Source organism: Anopheles aquasalis, chromosome 2, assembly GCF_943734665.1.
Source record: "Anopheles aquasalis chromosome 2, idAnoAquaMG_Q_19, whole genome shotgun sequence".
NCBI classification, from domain to species: Eukaryota; Metazoa; Arthropoda; class Insecta; order Diptera; family Culicidae; genus Anopheles; species Anopheles aquasalis.
The window spans coordinates 22,972,501-22,989,599 of record NC_064877.1 but is presented as its reverse complement, the minus strand read 5'-3'; the positions used below and the strand labels follow the sequence as shown (position 1 = coordinate 22,989,599).

At 48.8% G+C, this 17,099-nt stretch overlaps 1 protein-coding gene across 13 annotated transcripts in view; it reads left to right on the top strand.

Annotated features, from left to right (window-relative positions):
- The window catches only part of LOC126573072 (RIMS-binding protein 2), a 92,426-nt gene that overhangs the window by 28,402 nt on the left and 46,925 nt on the right, over positions 1-17,099 (top strand). For 9 of the 13 annotated variants that reach the window (XM_050232888.1, XM_050232892.1, XM_050232896.1 and 6 more), the window contains 2 exons: positions 8,548-8,646; positions 15,866-16,525. The exons of 1 other annotated variant lie outside the window; for it this stretch is intronic. In XM_050232888.1, coding sequence (XP_050088845.1) covers positions 8,548-8,646; positions 15,866-16,525 — 759 coding nt within the window. The remainder of the gene's footprint in view (positions 1-8,547; positions 8,647-15,865; positions 16,526-17,099) is intronic. 3 more of the 13 variants (XM_050232895.1, XM_050232893.1, XM_050232900.1) reach the window with 2 other exon arrangements.

Genomic DNA, 17,099 nt, shown 5'->3' with positions numbered 1-17,099 from the left:
ATCTGGTGAATTCAAAAGCAAACGATTGACCGTCTGAATGGTTTGCATTGCATTGTAGCAGCAACAACAGCTACAGCATGTTCCTGCACGCTGTTTTTCCGCTTTTCCACGCTCAATAGAATGGAGAAAAAGCCTCCAATCAAATGGTCAGCAGAGAGAGAGAGAGAGAGAGGTTGAGACAATGCGCTCCGGAGCGTCGCACGCTAATGGGACAGAGAGTAATGGGGCTCTCGTGTAGTGCTCTCGATTCTCGGTCACGAGGTAAATCATAATTTATCCCCCTCTTCTCATGCCTTTCGCTACCTTCTGCTCCCTGACAAGACAATTGAAACAGTTGGAGTCGGAGTGGAAGTCGAAGTCGTCCCCGACCACCCGGCGCTCCGACATTCGGGGAACGCGCTATCCGCCGATCGATGACGCCGGCGCGCTACCGAAGAGGACATCCAGGAGGTTGGGCATATTGTTGAGTCTCCTCTCCTCTCGCCCTCACTGGGAGGAACGACGTCGAGTGTAGCTGTAACGGACGCGATACGCGCCAATACGCGCTGAGCGCGTGTCTTGTTGCCGAATGTTGGGGCCGAAGTTCGATTATTTATGAGACGTCGGCCGTTACTCATAACTTTCGCAGGTCCCCCACCTTTCTCCGCTGCTCGGAATCGACCTTTTACCACCCAGAATCCAGCGGGGCTCCAGGGCTTCTTCTTTTGCTTCTTCTGCTGCTGCGATTCTCCGTTCCTTTGACTTTGGCGCGCAGGGCATGCTGCCTGCCCAGACAGGCAGACACGCACCAACCAATATCTACCTCTCCCTACCTACCCCCCCCCTTTTCCTCCCCTTTTCCTCCCTAGCAGAACTGGCAGCTCATGTTTGGACAGTAAATTGACTCCATGAGCGGCAACTTCATCGAAGTACCGTCGAAGCGGTCGCCGGTCATCATCCATTCCCAGGCAAATCTTCTCGTTCCTTCGTTCCTTCGCTCGATCGTTCGTTCGATTTCGTCGTCCCCTGGCGAGTGTTGTGGCGTGCGTCAATAAATTATGCCTTTCGACACCCGCTCGCTTGCGTTGCGTAAGAGCTTGCGGGCGTTTCTTTGGATTTCCATTCCTCCGCCATTCCGAGCCATGCCTTCCGCGATTGATGCTCGCGTCGGTGGACGATTGTTTTGTGATGTATTCGCATGATTTGGTGTATCGCGCACCCCGTAGTGTGGGTGTTCAGTTAAGCTTCGCTCCAAAAAGTGGCCCACCGGAATGGCTTTTAAGCGCCAATTGCTGGAGGTAGCATTTTCATAAAACATTCCCTCACGCTCCACTGCACACATACATACGCTATGGAAGCGCTCTTTGGGGGTGAACGAAGCTCGAAGAGAACCGACAACGTCTGCACAGCAGCAACAACAAAGCCACCGTACCGTCCTCTCCAAAGGGGTTGAAACTGGATAGCCTTTGGCCCAATCTTTGGCAGCGTATCGAAGCGTATCGGCGTCATCTTTCGATTTTTCTTCACTACCTCTTCCAGTTTTACCTTTTGTCACGCCCGCTCCAGGACGCCGTGGTATCCGGTCTCTGCTTGCTGCTATCGATTTCCATCATCATCATCATCATCATCATCGCCATCATCCTCATCATGGGCCGCATCTTCAATCGCTCCGCTTTATGTTCATCTTATGCTTGCTGAGCCCTGCAGCGACAGCATCAAGCACGCGGCGAACTTGGCAGCCGCTGTTTTTTTTCCTCCTTTTTGCAATCAAAGTCGATCTATAAGCGTTCCGGCTTCCTTGCAAAATCAAAATGTGTTCTCTCCGTTCGCTGGCTTATCCTGGGAGCAGAGGGCACGTGACGAGGAGGCGAGAGAGGTGAAGACAAAGCAGGTCGAGGACGCTCGAAGACGATCCATTTCCGTGCAAGCGAAAGATATATATATATTTTCGGTTATGCGTCCCTTGTGCGATGGCTACCGACCGTCGGTACCGCCGGCACTGATGGTTTAATAGATTACCATAAAGAGCATATAACGATTATGGTTTCCGTCACAGCAAAGCGAGCACAGCGCACGGCGAGCTTTAGCAGTTGGGAAGTGGCGCTAATCGTGTCAAAGGTTGCCCCATTCCTCGGATTCGGGGTCCCCTGGAGGGGGTCCGGGTGGTTCTGCCACATGCGCTTTAGAGTCAAAGATCGAAACACTTTTCGGCAATTTTTATGTCGCTTCAATCTGCCCATATTTTTCAGCAGGATTTTTACGCTTCAGTTGTTTACTGGTAAGGACGCTTTGGTTGGTGGTTTAAATTGTGAAATGCATTGCTTAAACCCAGTGCGAATCAACAGTGCTATTGCTGCGAAGACAGGGTTCTGGTCATTTAAAGGCTGTTTAAAACATTTTACAACATAAATCGGTAAGGGTGCCGAATTAAGAATTATTCATTTGACCGTTTATAGCAATCATTTCTGGCAAAAGCATCGCTAATCGTTACAGGATTTGGCGCAAATTCGATTCCAACGTTGTCGATAATATAGCGAAGATGGCGATTGATGTCTCATTATAATATTTTCAGTTTAATCGTACATTTAATCGACATTTTCGGATATTCGATTGTCAGATAGTCGATGCTTCGTGCGATAGTCTTCTAAGGTATAAATTGTTCCATTGAAATGCTCTATTTCATACAACATTAAAACATAATATTTCCGTTCATCAAACTTTTGCCTGAGTTCCTTGTAATAAATACACGCGAAAAGTGCTACCTTACTATCCTCCAAATATTAAAAACAATTCAAGAAACCAGCACAGAACACCAATCGAGTAGAACAGAGAACGGAGCGTATGTCAAACGTTCGCGAAAATAGCTCTACATCGATTACCGCTGGCAAATTTATGCCGAAAAACTATCAAGCCCATGACTACACACAGAGACAGCAACTCGAGTTACATGTTTCGTGTTTCATTTAGTCGAAACAACAGGCACAAAGCCGACACAGCGGCAAAAAACACTCCGCTACTGGTGTTGGTGCAGCGTGTACCGGCGTGCTACGGAATATACAAAACGGGCCAGCGGGACTAGAACATCGACTGATCATCGCTGAAGTCGTCACAAGTTGTAAAGCCAAATAATTTATTGCAACATGTACCCGATCCCCACCGCTCTCTCGCTCAACCGCATTTCACATTCCATCGTCGAGGCAAACTCGGTGGGAACATGATTACGACGTGAACATACTGTGCACAGCACCCAGCCCAGTGGCACCGGATAGTGCCTTAGATGCATGAAGGAACTGAAGAGAGAAAGAGAGAGTCAGCAAAGGACGTTTTTTCTTCATTTTTCTTTATGCTTCGCCAATCCGCCGAAACTTTGGCCTGGGGCAATAACAATAGATAAACGGGCTCGAGCATAAACCTTCACCCACCGGGAGGACGATGTCGAATCAATTAAACATGGCCAAGTTTCACGCGACAGTTTGCCACGCCCGACCCGCTAGAAGGACGAAGAACAGCTAGAAAAATGTCTTCTACTTTCCGGCTCCTGCTGTTGCCTCAAATATTACGTGGTTTTTTTCATGTTGCCTCGGCGCTCCAGCTGACGTGTATCGCAAACTTCCGTCGCTTCGGTCGCTGCCTTCGGACGGAGCCTTGCGCTCTGTTGGCCTCTGTTGGCCTATGGTGCTGGTTCTGACGCACCACAGATGACTTTCCGGAGATCAGCCAGAGCCCGGAACTGCACCGTGGGCAACCGAGGTGCGCGTGTGTTCTCGAGATCAGATAAATCAAATCACAACACCCTGCCGGCAGCTTCGTAAGCACCGAGGCCAAGGGAATCTGTGTATATGTGTATGTGTGGCTACGATAAGCTGGGAGGATAATCGATATCCGATGGTCGCCCGGTATCCGGTGTGTCCGGTGTAATGTGCTCGATTCCTAGACGCTGGCGGAAATCTCATCACTTCCGCCTCGCACGGACCACGGATTTCTTTCTGATCTGGTCTGGTCTTGTGTTGTTCCTGCTCCTGCTGCTCCAGCTGCTGCTATCTTTAGCTCACCCCGGATGGCGATGGTTTCTCTGTTCTTTTCTTTTTCTGACGGGCACTTTTGCGTTGGCTTTCCTTGTGCTGCCCTCCCGGCTGTCGATCACTCAGCTACATCCTTGCCACATCGACGGCTTTAAATAACTTGGCTATAAATAACCGGGAGTATGTCCGGGCAGCGCCAGAGCGATCTGGCCTGCAATACGATACCGAGACTGCCGTCGGTGGCCAGCGGTGGCCATTTAGTGCCACTCTGACGGCCCTTCTCTGAGGGTGGTTTTGAGGGGTGGTTTTCGAGGGTGGAAAATGCTTTCGCAGAAAGTGTGGGACTGGAAGGCGTTGTTGCTGGTACTACTCCAGCTTGTTGGTTCTGCTATCACCTACACGCCACATTGCGCCATAGATTGCATTATCTGTCGGACCCGTAGGCAGTTTGTATGTCTGCAATACAAGCAGCACCCCCTCGGTACTGGCTGCCACAATCTTGCTCCTTGTTGCGGCGAACAGATGGACGAAGATCGCAGTCGTGCTCGGCTGTAACGGGAGGGGGCTTACGGTACAAAATTGCCGCCTTCACTAATGGGACACAATTTATCCATTATTACACAGAAATCGTTCATCGATCTCTGGGAAGGGAGCGCTGGAAGGCCGGTACCAACTTTTCCCGCTGATTTCAGCACCTTTCTGGCCCTGATGGCTAACCGCACCTCCCAGAGGCCCCCTCCGGAGCACACTTATGACATAAGCGATATTGCTTTGCTCGCCATTGTGCCCCCTACCACCCACGGCTCCCCAACATTAGCTGCGTTCGTTTCATCATTCAGCTCCAGCACTCTATCGGCGGCACCGATTAGATCAATAAGGAAAAAGAGGTTTTTGGTTTGGTCTAGCTCGGTTTGGTAGACCCATGGTCACGGCGAGGGGTAATGCAGAGCGTACAGCGCAGTGAAGGGTGCAATGCCAAAGTGACAGCAGCGACCGATGACATTGCCGGTTTCCGATATTTTTGCCACGTCAACCGATTGATTAGCAGGGAACGGGAGGACACGGGACGGAACTTCCGAGCACTTAGTCGGCTCGGCTCGGCTGATTCAACGTCATTCGACGACGATGGTTTCTGCGTGCTGTGACAAGGTTAAACTGAGCAGGCCGGGCGTACGGTTAAAGGGAATACGTCATTTTGTGCCGACAGTCGCTGGGAACGCGGTGTCTGAACATTTGTTTACTGAAGATGATAACGAGAAGGTTGGCAGACTTTGGTTAGCCACCGAGGGTGAGAGAGAGAGGGCAGGATTTCCTCCACCCCGAGCCGCTCTTCATCCGTCGGCAGTTGAATTTGTGTAAGTATGTGTTTCTTAACGTTCGTTTTGTTTCCCTCTTCCCGTTTCAAATAGTTCTTCCAAATAGTCTCCACTCTCACCCTCCATATGCACGGTTTTTACGATTGCAAATTACCGAATGAAGTTCGTTTCCCTTTTTCTCGGTTTTCTCTTTTGTCTTCTTCCGCATTATTTTTTTCCTCTCTTTCTCTGCATGCACGTTCAATAGGATTGCCAGAAAAATAGGTTTCCAGAGTTACTGATTTGTGAATCTACAACGACTCGCAATTAAGTGGTCTCATCACATGACTGCTTGACAGTGCGGAGAGCAAAAATGAACGTCATGCTCGCTGACCAGTCATTGGGTCACCAGACGGAATTGCTAATTCTTGTGTGTCCAAAAGCAAGATATCCAAAATGTCACCATCAGTTGGTCAAAGATTGACGGATTGAATACAACATATTTTGATTACTAAACATTACTGAACGTCCTTCATTAATTTCTATTTAGTTCACATTCATTCAACTATCTCTCATTAAACAAACTACTTCAAAGTCGATGTGGGGTTATTTAGAAAATTAAATTTCTATCACAAACCCCTGAAGCTATGCAATTTTACCAGTTACCTGGCGCCTCCATCATCGGGTTTTGGCAACGGAGCTGCATCATTTCGTTTTCACGGCGCCACCATCACCAAGCAAAGGAATAGTAAGCCACGCCAAATTGCTTTCACACTTCCCATGGCTTCCATTTTTGGTAAGCGATGGCTGCCACTCAGATCGGAGTTCAGATCTGTGAACTCTTGGCACGCCCCCCGTCCCGGGTCGAAACAACCTCATTAACATCGCTCGTCATCGTCGTCACTTAGCCACCAATCGTCATTAACTTTTCCCCGAGGCGTCCTTTTTGACATTAAGACGTCCCATCGCCATGGAGGGGACTTCAATTCCTTTTTTCGTCATCCCATCGGTTCATCGACTGGTGTCTATGACGCTTATGCGGTGAGTCGCGTTCTTAGTGCTGATGACACCATTCTACGGTTTGCAATCGTAGACCATTCACTCGGTGTCACGAGTCCGATCAAAAGGGAAGATCTAGTGCGAATCTTTACCTTCTACTTTTCTCCTCTGCACAATAAGCACTTACGTTTACCACGACATTGCGGACCTTGCGGTGGTATGCTAGAGATCTTATTAATATCGACAATCGGTTCGGTGGTTAACCTTTTTCGTTGTTGTTTTACTGTTGCTTTAGTTGAGTCATGTCTTCATGAAGCTGCTGAAAGACATTCCAAGGTCCCGTGGCTAGCACGTCCGGCGACGTCTCTACTCTGGCGTCAGCTGTGTATCCCTGATATGATGTGTCCTTCCAAAGGGCACACGCGGTGCAGTCATGGCTTACATCAGTTCTTGCGTTGCGGATTTTGGAAACTTTTGCCCAATTCCGTCCATGGTGAGATTGTATTTTTTTGTTCGTGTTTTCTTCTTCTATCTCTGTATGTGTCTGTCCCTTCTTCTCATTGATTTTCCTACGGTTCTCCATTGTTCTCCGGTACTTCTTTAATCTTTCCATCATACTTACTAATGCTCCGTCTCTTCGCCCGCGGCACCAAGCATCTCTAGGATCAGGCGCTTATCTCCTTGTGGGGAAAGGATGGGTAGAGCTTTTGATTGATTATTTCCATTGTTACGAGAGGAGGGCTTTCAGTGTTTGATTGAACTTTGCCTTTCGGCTCCGCTCATTATCCCCAGCCACCTTCCTCCTGTGGAGGTCCTTCTGGCTTCTAGGCCTAACCGCAAGAAGACGAAACGAGGACTCGCATAGTTCGCTCGGGCCCCACACTCCGGATGGGTTCATTATCGTTCCAACACCAGCGATCGAAATCGTGTAGACCATTTCCTTTGTGTATGCGAGCTAAGCTGCTCTCTGCCTCTCACTCTCTCTGTGTCTTTGCGAACATGAATCGCAAAAATCACTCAAGTGTTTCGGTGTCGATTCGTGTGCCGGTTGGCCAACCGATGTCGATTCCTTTTACGGTGCCGGGCAGCGTCGCAGACAGAGTCGATTAGTGCTTTGTAGTAGTTTTGGTTCATTTTTTGCAGCATCGAACCCAAAGCCACCAACACGCAACAAAATCCGCCGCCGGCGGCAGTCAAGTGTCGGATACTAATTGCATCGCCATCAATTTTAATTACCCGCGAAGTGGTCCTCCCCACAAACGAGTGTACTTGAAAAACGGTAATAAAAAAAACAATCGACATTAAATATGTAACAGAGTTCATCCGTGCCACATACACCTTTATCTCGAATTGCTTTTTGACAGTTTCTATCGGTATTCGAATGGTGGCAGCCATCAGAACAGCCCACGGTTTGCTCTCTGGCGCGGAAAAGCGATAAAATTGCGAAAAGCGTTTCCATCCACGAACCGCAGCGGGTGGAGCGTGCCATTGAAAAACTAATTGCCATCAATGTGCCGGGAAAATTGATTCCCCCGTAACACCTACCTCCGCCCATCACGTACTCAGAACAAGGGGAATGAAAAGGATTGGGGTTTTTGATTTTCGGTCATCTCCTGCTACTCTCTACTACCCACCACGTGGCAAAGTACGTGCGCGCTCGCTGGGCGAATCAATGCCGGAAGCTCATTTCCGGTCGGTATCGAGATGATTAGATTTGCCTCCCGCTTTGTCTGTCTCCTGGAGCTGTCACGCTGGCCCCCGGGTGCGGAATCACTTTTGCAATTTGACGTTTTGCCTTTCGATTTGATGTTCCGCGCACGTGGTGGCGCTGACACTTAGCAAGAAAGCACTTAGCGAGTGCGAACGATCGCACCTCGGCCGGTGGAAAGATTAATTTTCTACACTCTTCTTTTCCCCTGTGGTTGTTGGTTGGTCCTGCGCCATATTGGAGTCAGCGTACAAGGACCACCATTACGGTCCGCGCTGACATATTGGCCATTCTTTTTCATTTTTGTCATCCTCTACTGTTGCCCCATTCTCCCACCCCTTTTTGTGTTTCTCTCGTTTTGTCTACCTTCATGTCCCGTTGTCGAGACGTGGGATTCGGTGGTCACTCCAGAAAGGTGCTTCCTGGGGAAAAAAGGGGAAAGGATTTTGGGACGATTGTCCAGCACCATCAATCATGCGCGCATCACCTTCATTGTCATACACTGTTCTCATTGATTCTCTCTTCACACTCAATTCATTTACAGGAAGCTCTGGCTCAGCTTAGAGGTATGTCGTCCGGCATGGGTAGGATAGGTGAACCGATAGAAACGTTGCAGTCCAGAGCCCGCGAATTGGAAAAGAAGGTCTGTGTTTACTTTGATTTATTGTTAATCTTAATGCTCTACACCCTATATCCCCCCCTTCGAAATAGCTCCTGCTCCTCATCACCAAACCCTCTCTCAAATGCACAGGCACACTCACGCACACATACTATCGAACACCCTATCCATCGTTATCACCCAGACCAGCTAGCCACTAATCAACACACAGACACACAAAGAAACACACACTCATAACTACTGGAGAGTAAGCAACAATCCATTACTCGAGCATACTATACCAACAGCAGAAGCACACTAAGGCTAAGGAACAGAGACAGACAACCGACATCGCTGCGCATTTTGTGTAGAACAACTGTTCATCGGGTGCGCTAGTTTGTTGATTGGTGTTCGAGACGCGGTTTTCATTCATGTTCCGTGCGAATTGTGCCATGTTGTCTTACTGTACTGTGTATCGGACACGTTTTCTTGTGTGTGTTTCTCTCTCTTTCTTTCTCTCTCTCTCTCTTTCTCTCTCTCTCTCTTTCTCTCTCTCTCTCTCTTTTATTCTATCTAAATCTCTCTTTCTTCTTCATACAGCGAAAGCTTACTAGCTGAGGTATGCGTGTGGCGCTAATGGCGCACCGATACTGAAAACTGACAGAAAATCATAATTTGCTCACCAACAACGCCCGTTCCGTAGCGTAGAGGGAGGGATCGCTGTGCCCTCTCCGCTGGCAAATGTTTTTTTACTCCTTTCCTTTTCTTTAAATTCGCATTATGTTCACCGTATTGCGCTCTATTGTTATGATGGTTCATGGTTTTTAATGCTTCCATTATCCTTCTTTCCACTAACTCTTTGCATTCTCAATATTCAATTTCTCGTTTCTCTACTTAGTCTTTCTTTTTGTTCTAGATAACTTTCGCTTCTATTTTTGTAATGGTTTTTTAACAACGTATTTGACCTTTTTTCTATCATTCGTCTCCTTTTCTAATTACTTTCCAATTTTTCTTCGGTGCAGTTTGTTTGGTTTTCTCTTCAATACGCTACCATTCCCTATCTTACCGATCTAACCATCAAGCTTCTCATTCCATGGACTGACCCTCTTCCCCTTCCTTTCATTTGCGCTCCTTTGCACATCGCTTTAAGCTTACGTTCCGTCCCCTTTACCTTCATCGCTCAGCCATCACACTGCGTAGCATCATGCTCATCATCAGCGCATCGCATCAAGTCCTTGCTTTAGTGTAATGTATGTTACCTCGTTGTAGCTGTTTAGATGTGCTAGCTAGCTAGTCTTTCCATTAGTCAACATTGTGCTTAGACGCAGGTTGCCGTGTGCCTCAAGCAATGATCATGTAATGTAGTATTCTGGTTCCCTTTCGCTCCATCCCCTCTACTTCTCAATGGAGACGCCTCACTTTTCGTCACCGGTTAATGGACGATGGAGAAGGAGCTGATATTTGTCTTGGCGACATTCATCTCGCGCACTCGCATTTTCACCGAAACCGGCTATCGGTTCACCACTTGAGACCGCCGCTTCCCGAATTATTGCTCGATACGTTGCCAACGCGAGCTCATTATCGGCTTGAGCCCCGGGGGTTGGCCAGGTTCCAGGTGTCAGCAACGGTGAATCGTTGGTAGTGATGGTGGCGGATAAAGTTGATAACTTGCTTGTGCAGCTCCTTGCTCCGGCTTTAGAAAAGGCGACACACCGACGCTTCGCGACCGTTCCGCTAGTTCGTTTAGTGGAAAAAAGGAAAATGACGAAGTAATTAGCACAAGGAAGGCGCTACGTCATCGTCGTCGTCGTCGTCGCGCCGGTAGCATGAGTTAGGTGGCGGAACATTAAGCCCCCTCTTTTCGCGGGCCCGACTATGATGGTACCACGCCCAACTGATCAGCAGCTTGTTATGCAATTAAAAGTGATAAATTGCAGACAAACGCCCCCCCGCGGGCGGTGGAGTGGTCTGGGGCACCACAAACCCTCTCCTTTCTTCTTCTTCTACTGCTGCTGTGTCTACATTCTTTAAAAGACGTCAGCACCAGTGCCACAGTATCTGGCTGGCGGTTGGCAAAACAAATCCTTTCTCCTTCTTCACTTCTCCGAAACCGCCAACAACGAGTCCAGGCCATTGGAGAGCCCAGGAAGGCCGTATTCGAAATATCCGCCACTCCGTTCATTTCCAGCCAGCGAAGCATGAAAACCTTCCGGCTGTCGGGGCAGCCAATCAGGCCCAGAGGTAGGATAGTTGCTTTGTGGGTAAACTCCACGGGACTACCACTGCCACTAGCGGATTACCAACCGGTCGGCGGAACCGGGCTCTGTTTTCACCACATCAAACGGAGGAAGGAGGACCGGGAAGCCATCTTACAGGCGGATTCATGCCGTGTTGTTGCCGGATTCGTTTATCGATCGTCACAAAGCGGTGGGAGGGTGTGGAAGGTTATCCTTCTTCAGGCCACCTGAGGCGTAGCTCGCAGGGGAATGATTTGTTTAGACGACGTGGAATATTCACTTCCGTCCGCGGTCGGTGACGCGGTCAAGCAACGGCAGCATGGAAGCAACCAGCACTCGGCCGCTATTTATGATCATCGTAAGCCATTTCCGGCCTCCCTTCGAAGGAAAGCGAATTCAGCGTCACTGAGCCTCATTGAACCTTTCGTAAGCCTCGAAACACTTCCTTTGTCGTCGTTGGAGACGCGTACAGTGAACCGAAAGTGCCCCTGAGCACTACTGCCGTTGAATTAGTGACATTGTAGCGCTGGTGGTGGTTGTCTAGTTGCTCGTCAAATCTATCGCCATTCCGTTTCCTTACTTTGGGACGTCGAGAAGGCGACAAAGAGAGAGAGAGAGAGAGAGGCATTTCGTTCAGAGAAGAAACAAACAAAAAATTACCGACGAAATGCGATGGTGGACCCTTGCTGTTTGCTGTTATGCTGGCAAAATATGTTGCGGTTTGCTGGCTTAGTGAACCGGAGGAAAACCCTCATTCGGTTGCATAGCGTTCGCATAATCCAAACCCAAAGAGGTGATAATATTTTTAATCAAATGCCCTGTCCAGTCTGTCTGTGAACCAGCTTATTATTCTTCTCTTCTTTGTCTTCACCGTTTCGTACCGGATGCGCAAACATGATGTCCCCTGGAGCCTCTGGCTAAATGCCACCACGCCGTTTAGTCATCTTGTCGGAACGTTTAGTCATCCTGGGGAGGAGCAGGGTGGTTGTCATCCTCGGTCGGGCCCGCTTCGGAGGATGATTCGGCCGCTGACTACGGCCCGTGATGGGGGGGCCTCACATAATTTCCATAAACATATTTTTACCGATCGATACGGTCCAGTTCGGGGCATTCGGCCACACTCATACCATCGTGTGGTCAGCATGGTGCATTGTACTGGCCAAATATATGCCGGCGTGTCTGTTCGGCTGCCCCGGAACGGTTCCGGACCAATACATAATCCCGGTGCCGTCGTGATATCTTGCCCGAGGAATGTTTAACTTTTTTATTGTATTTTCGAGCAGGATTATGGAGTATGGAGCGGTCTACAGTGCCTCCGTGGAGCGTGGAGTCGAAGACAGCGAGATGGCTCCTAGAATACGCATTAAACATGGAACATGGTTTCACGAGCGCCGTGGAGCCAGCGGGCTGGCATCTTCTTAGTATCCTGCTCACGTTCGCTTTCGCTGTCGAGTGTGTGTTACGTCACCGGCACCTCGAACGGTCCGACCGGGTGCTCGACTATTCATATGCCCCGGGTTGCGCCGGGTGCCGAGAGCAGCAGCAGCAGCAGCATCGCATTCGAAGAACGTTCGGCGCCCAGGATATCTAAATTATTTGAAACAGCAATCGCTCCGTTGCCCACATTCTTTTGTGACCCTGGGAGGTTTCGGGCACAGCGAAGGGACACTAAGACGACGAGAAATTTCTCTTTGTGCGTTTGGTGAATAAAACTTCTCGATTTGTCTCCCCGCTGTGCACGAGCTCGTGCACAGCATATATGCGATCGCAATGCGCAGCGTACATGCTTTCCAGCAAACGGCAAGTTCCGTTTTCCATTCGTACTGAATAAATATTGTTTGATGGTATGTTGCAGGAGACCGTTTGGGGTTTTTGTCAAAATTTTTGGCGAAAATCAAATCAAAACAGATTGGTAGTGGTGACGAAGTTGTTATGTAAAGTAGAGGAAAGTAGAGGAAGAGTTTCCCCTTTTTTTCTTCCCAACACTATTCAATCTCTTGTGAAGCAAGCGAACTGAAGTAGCAACATGATATGCTCCTCAATGCTGCCCTTGAGACTTGATTGCCCTTACTTGGAAACCAATTGGGCTGAGGGCGACAGATTTGAGAAAGGGGTTTAAGGTGAGCCACGCGAAGCTAATAAGCATTCTTTTGCGCTCCATGGAGCGTCCATTGGCTTGCCCTGGCATATCCTTGTAAGCGAAGCGACTCAAAATTTACGATCTTCAGTCTTTATTTCCAAATCGTGAAGCGAGAGAGAGAGAGAGACAGAGCCTTCCTTGTATGGCACTTGAAAAGGGTCCTCAGACATAAGACGGAGCTTCGGTTGCTTCTCGGATTCTTCTCAAATTTCTTCGAAATATAAGGGAAAGTCAAAGTGAATTGCTTGTTCAGTCAACAAGTCCAATACAAATTATGCTTCATTCCGCTTATGATTTCAAAGCCGCACATGTCAATCGAGTACACAAAAGTACACTTTCATCGTAATACCTCTCTCTTTCTGTCTCTCTGTCTCTAAACCTGAAAAACGGTTAGTAAGACAAATGAAACCAGTGCCATGCTGCCACCATCCGGTTCGATGTCTTCGCTTATAGCAACTGTCATTCCCGGGCACGTTGGGTGCCCGGTGTCGCTGCTGGTACCTTCAAGCTGGTGCGAGATTTATGGTGGAAACAGATAGGCCGCGGCGACGTGAGCAGTTCCATTTTATTACCCCCCAAGTGACTATTCAATTATGGCGAACAGGCACAATCCGAACGAAAGGCCGGGGGGGGGGGGGGGTGGGCCAAAAAGCTGGGGCCAGCAAAATACATCAATTTTCTCGCTGCCCGACTTTGTTGGGGGGCGCTTTGAAGCGTTTCAGTCTTGGCGTGTGGCTTACGTGCGTACTATAGATCCAGCTTCGGGGGGGTTCAGAAAGTTTGGACAAAAACCATTTGCCACATAAGCAACGAGAATGGCGATCACACTACTATCGACTACTATCAGGAGCCACCTTTTTGGGCGGGGGGATGGGGGTTACCGAAACTTCTAATCGAAGCACATCTCTACGGGGAGCCATCAACTGGCCTCACCGGACCCGTCATTCGCGCTGCCTAATGACATAAAATAGCCCTCGCCCGGACGGCGGACGGCGTTAAACGCCTCCTCAGGCTTTTCCTTTTCGGTTTCATTTCCAGGGCAGGGCACAACTTTTGACCACCGAGCGAGCGAGTCAGTGATCGGGCGATACTTTCATAATTTTGCTCCATTTTTATGGCCTTCCGGCGTCACGCTGAATGCCGTTCGGTGATTAGGTTGCAGTGCGAGCCGTCGACGGAAGCTAGCGGCTGCTGGTGGCGGTGACTGAACACCAGTTCGAGAGGAGAGCATTTAATTAAGCGCAATTTCTTCGCCAACACTTGAAAGCGAGAAGTATTAGTAGAAACTGCTGCATCGCCGCTCTTTGGAGAGAACTAATGGGACGGTAATCAATCAAACCAACGCGTGCTGGATAGTCTGGCGCTTACGGTGGACCAACCGAAATGGTTTGCGAAAGCTTACCGTTTGTGGCAGTTTATTCGAGGGAATTAATTCCATAAATCCATCAGTAAATGCATTAAATGGAATGAAGCTCTAAGACTAAAACAGAATTACAAGGAAGTTTCTGGCAATGCATATCTCGATTCTGTTGACGATTGGGGAGTATATGGAAGTTGAGTTCAATGCTTGACCTACACTTTTCTGTGAGATACCGAGTGTCCAACAAATACTCCATACACCGTTGTATTAGCACATCTTCTACCAGCCTATAAACTGTCCCTATCGTAGCGTATTCTGTAGTATGTTTGTTTTTATGACTAGTTTGTTTCGCTGTATGGCTAGGGAATCACTTTAAAACTCTAGGACTACTGTTGAATGTTGCTCTCCATTCTAATCTCTGCGTAGAATTGCTTCACACTGCAAGTCGTTTTGCTCTCTCCGTAGTGCGCAATAAGCTTCGCATTGCATCAACCGTTCTATCAAATCGAATCATAGCATTCTCGGTAGTAGTGATTGTGACTCGCTTTTGTTTGTTCTTTTGATATTTCGTCTAACGCTATCTAAAATCTGGGCCGCCAGTGCAGCGTGGTTCGGGTTCTCTCGTTAATTCCCATCCAGCCTTCAAGCCTTGACCATCGTTGCGTGCGAGGTGCGTGTACAGTGCGTGCTTGAATGTTGTTTCGTTGTTGTTGATATTGTTGTTGTTAATGTTGTTGTTTTCGAATGAGGGTGCGCCTTCCAGCTCAAAAGTTCAAACAGCTACACGACAGCAAAAACCATCCCAAAGCTCAGCTGACAAAACCATAGCAGCATATCAAAACATAAGCATCATAAACCTTCCCGAGCAAATTGCACCCCTTGCAGCCCCCCGCGGCGCAAGGGGCCACAACGGGAGAGCAGATCATCAGAGAGCCCAAAAAGAAAACCGAAAAACAAAACAAAACAAAAACAGTCTAACCATACTTTCAATAAACAAAAGTGAATATAAATCTCCACTAACAACCACCGGCAACGATGAAGCTTTTCGATGCTGACCCACAACACACCACACAACACCAAGTACGCATAGATATAGGGAAAAGCGTGGCTGCGATACTTCTACCACTACTACTAGGCAGTAGCACCGAACGAGGGAAAAAAACAAACGCCACAATCCGCCCGTGTGCACAAAACAACACTACAGCCCGAAAACTACACTTTTTATCGTCATTATCTCTATCTTTCACTCACTCTTTTCACAACAATTCCAACCACCACTAACCCCCCAAAAAAAACGACTCCCCTTCCCATTCACCTCCCAATCAAACCGACCCAGGCAGCACCGTCGCGCAGCGATTGTGCGAAGGTCTGGTGCGCGTACTCGTGCAAAGCACAAAAAGTATCATCCATGCAATTGTTCTATTCTTTTCGGCTTCAAAATGGCCTCCATCGCTGGTACGGAAAAAAATCCCCAAAAATCATCGGCGAACGTACGAAATGACACATGATGTGACGGCACACACATAGGCCGCCCTTGAGACGGTACGTTGCGAGGAGCTGCAGCTCGAGCTATCGGCTGCCCTCAAGTCTCGACCGGGCCGAGGCACCACGACGACCGTGCCCGGCAGCACGTCAACGAGCGCAATGCTCAGTTCGCTCGGTGGTGGCTGCGGCGGCAGCAGCAGCGGCGTCGGTGACGTGATGGGCCTCAGCGGAAGTGGCCCTTACTCCACGAGCAACCATTCGACCAGCATGGCAGGGACGGCCGCAGCAACCGCCTACAGCAGCGCCACCAGCGCCAGCAACAATCCGACGGGGTACGGCGTTGGCGTTGGCGTTGGCGTTAGCAGCAGCCACAACAGCTCCCACCTGGCCAACACAAGCGCCTACGAGCGGTCTCTAGCGAGCTACGGTGTTGAGCGTTCCTCCACCTCCACCGGCGTCGGTGGCACGCTGACCGGTCTCGGGACCACCAGCATCGGGCTGAGCGGCTGCAACACCAGCACCTACAACCACAACGTCACCAGTGGGGGCACCATCATGGGTAGTAGCGGCAGTGGTGGTGGAGGTGGTGGCAGCGGCAGCACCGTCACCTGGGCACCCACCCCGACCGGAGGACACCAGCAGGGCAGCGAGATTGATAGAATAATGGCAAAGATCGAACAGGCACGTTTATCCATTGCTAATGTATGTGTGTTAACCTAGAGAACCCTCAAAAACCACCACAAACTCCGCATTCATCCCTCTATTTCCGTTCTGATTGCGCTTCCTTCGTTTTCTCCATTCCATTCTCTCTATCGTATGTGTGTGAGGGAGAGAGAGAGTGAGATTTTCGATTTTCCTCTAAAGTTTTTTGTTCTATTTTTTTTTTACTTTTGAGGAAAACGCCGTTAGTTTCACGTTTTGAATTTCTTTTTCCTCTCGTTTTTGCTCACTTTAATCGCTCAATTGTTGCAAAACAGCACGTTTATTGTTCTACCCACTCTTCCGCAAGCATCTTCCGGTTGCAATGTTCGACGTTTCGGCGATGCGCCCGGATCTATGGTTAGAATTCTTGTTTTTATTGCTTTTGAATTGATTTATCGATTTGGTACAGTATCCGCGGGACCAGAGTTTTGTGTTCTTCACATCCCGTTTTACCCTGCATCGGAAGAGTGGAATCAATTATTTGTTTTTTTTTCAGTTCAAACTTGTTTCCATTCAACTCTCCTAGGTACTACGTGTAGTTTTGTTTGAAAACCCCTTCAAATAGACATCTAGA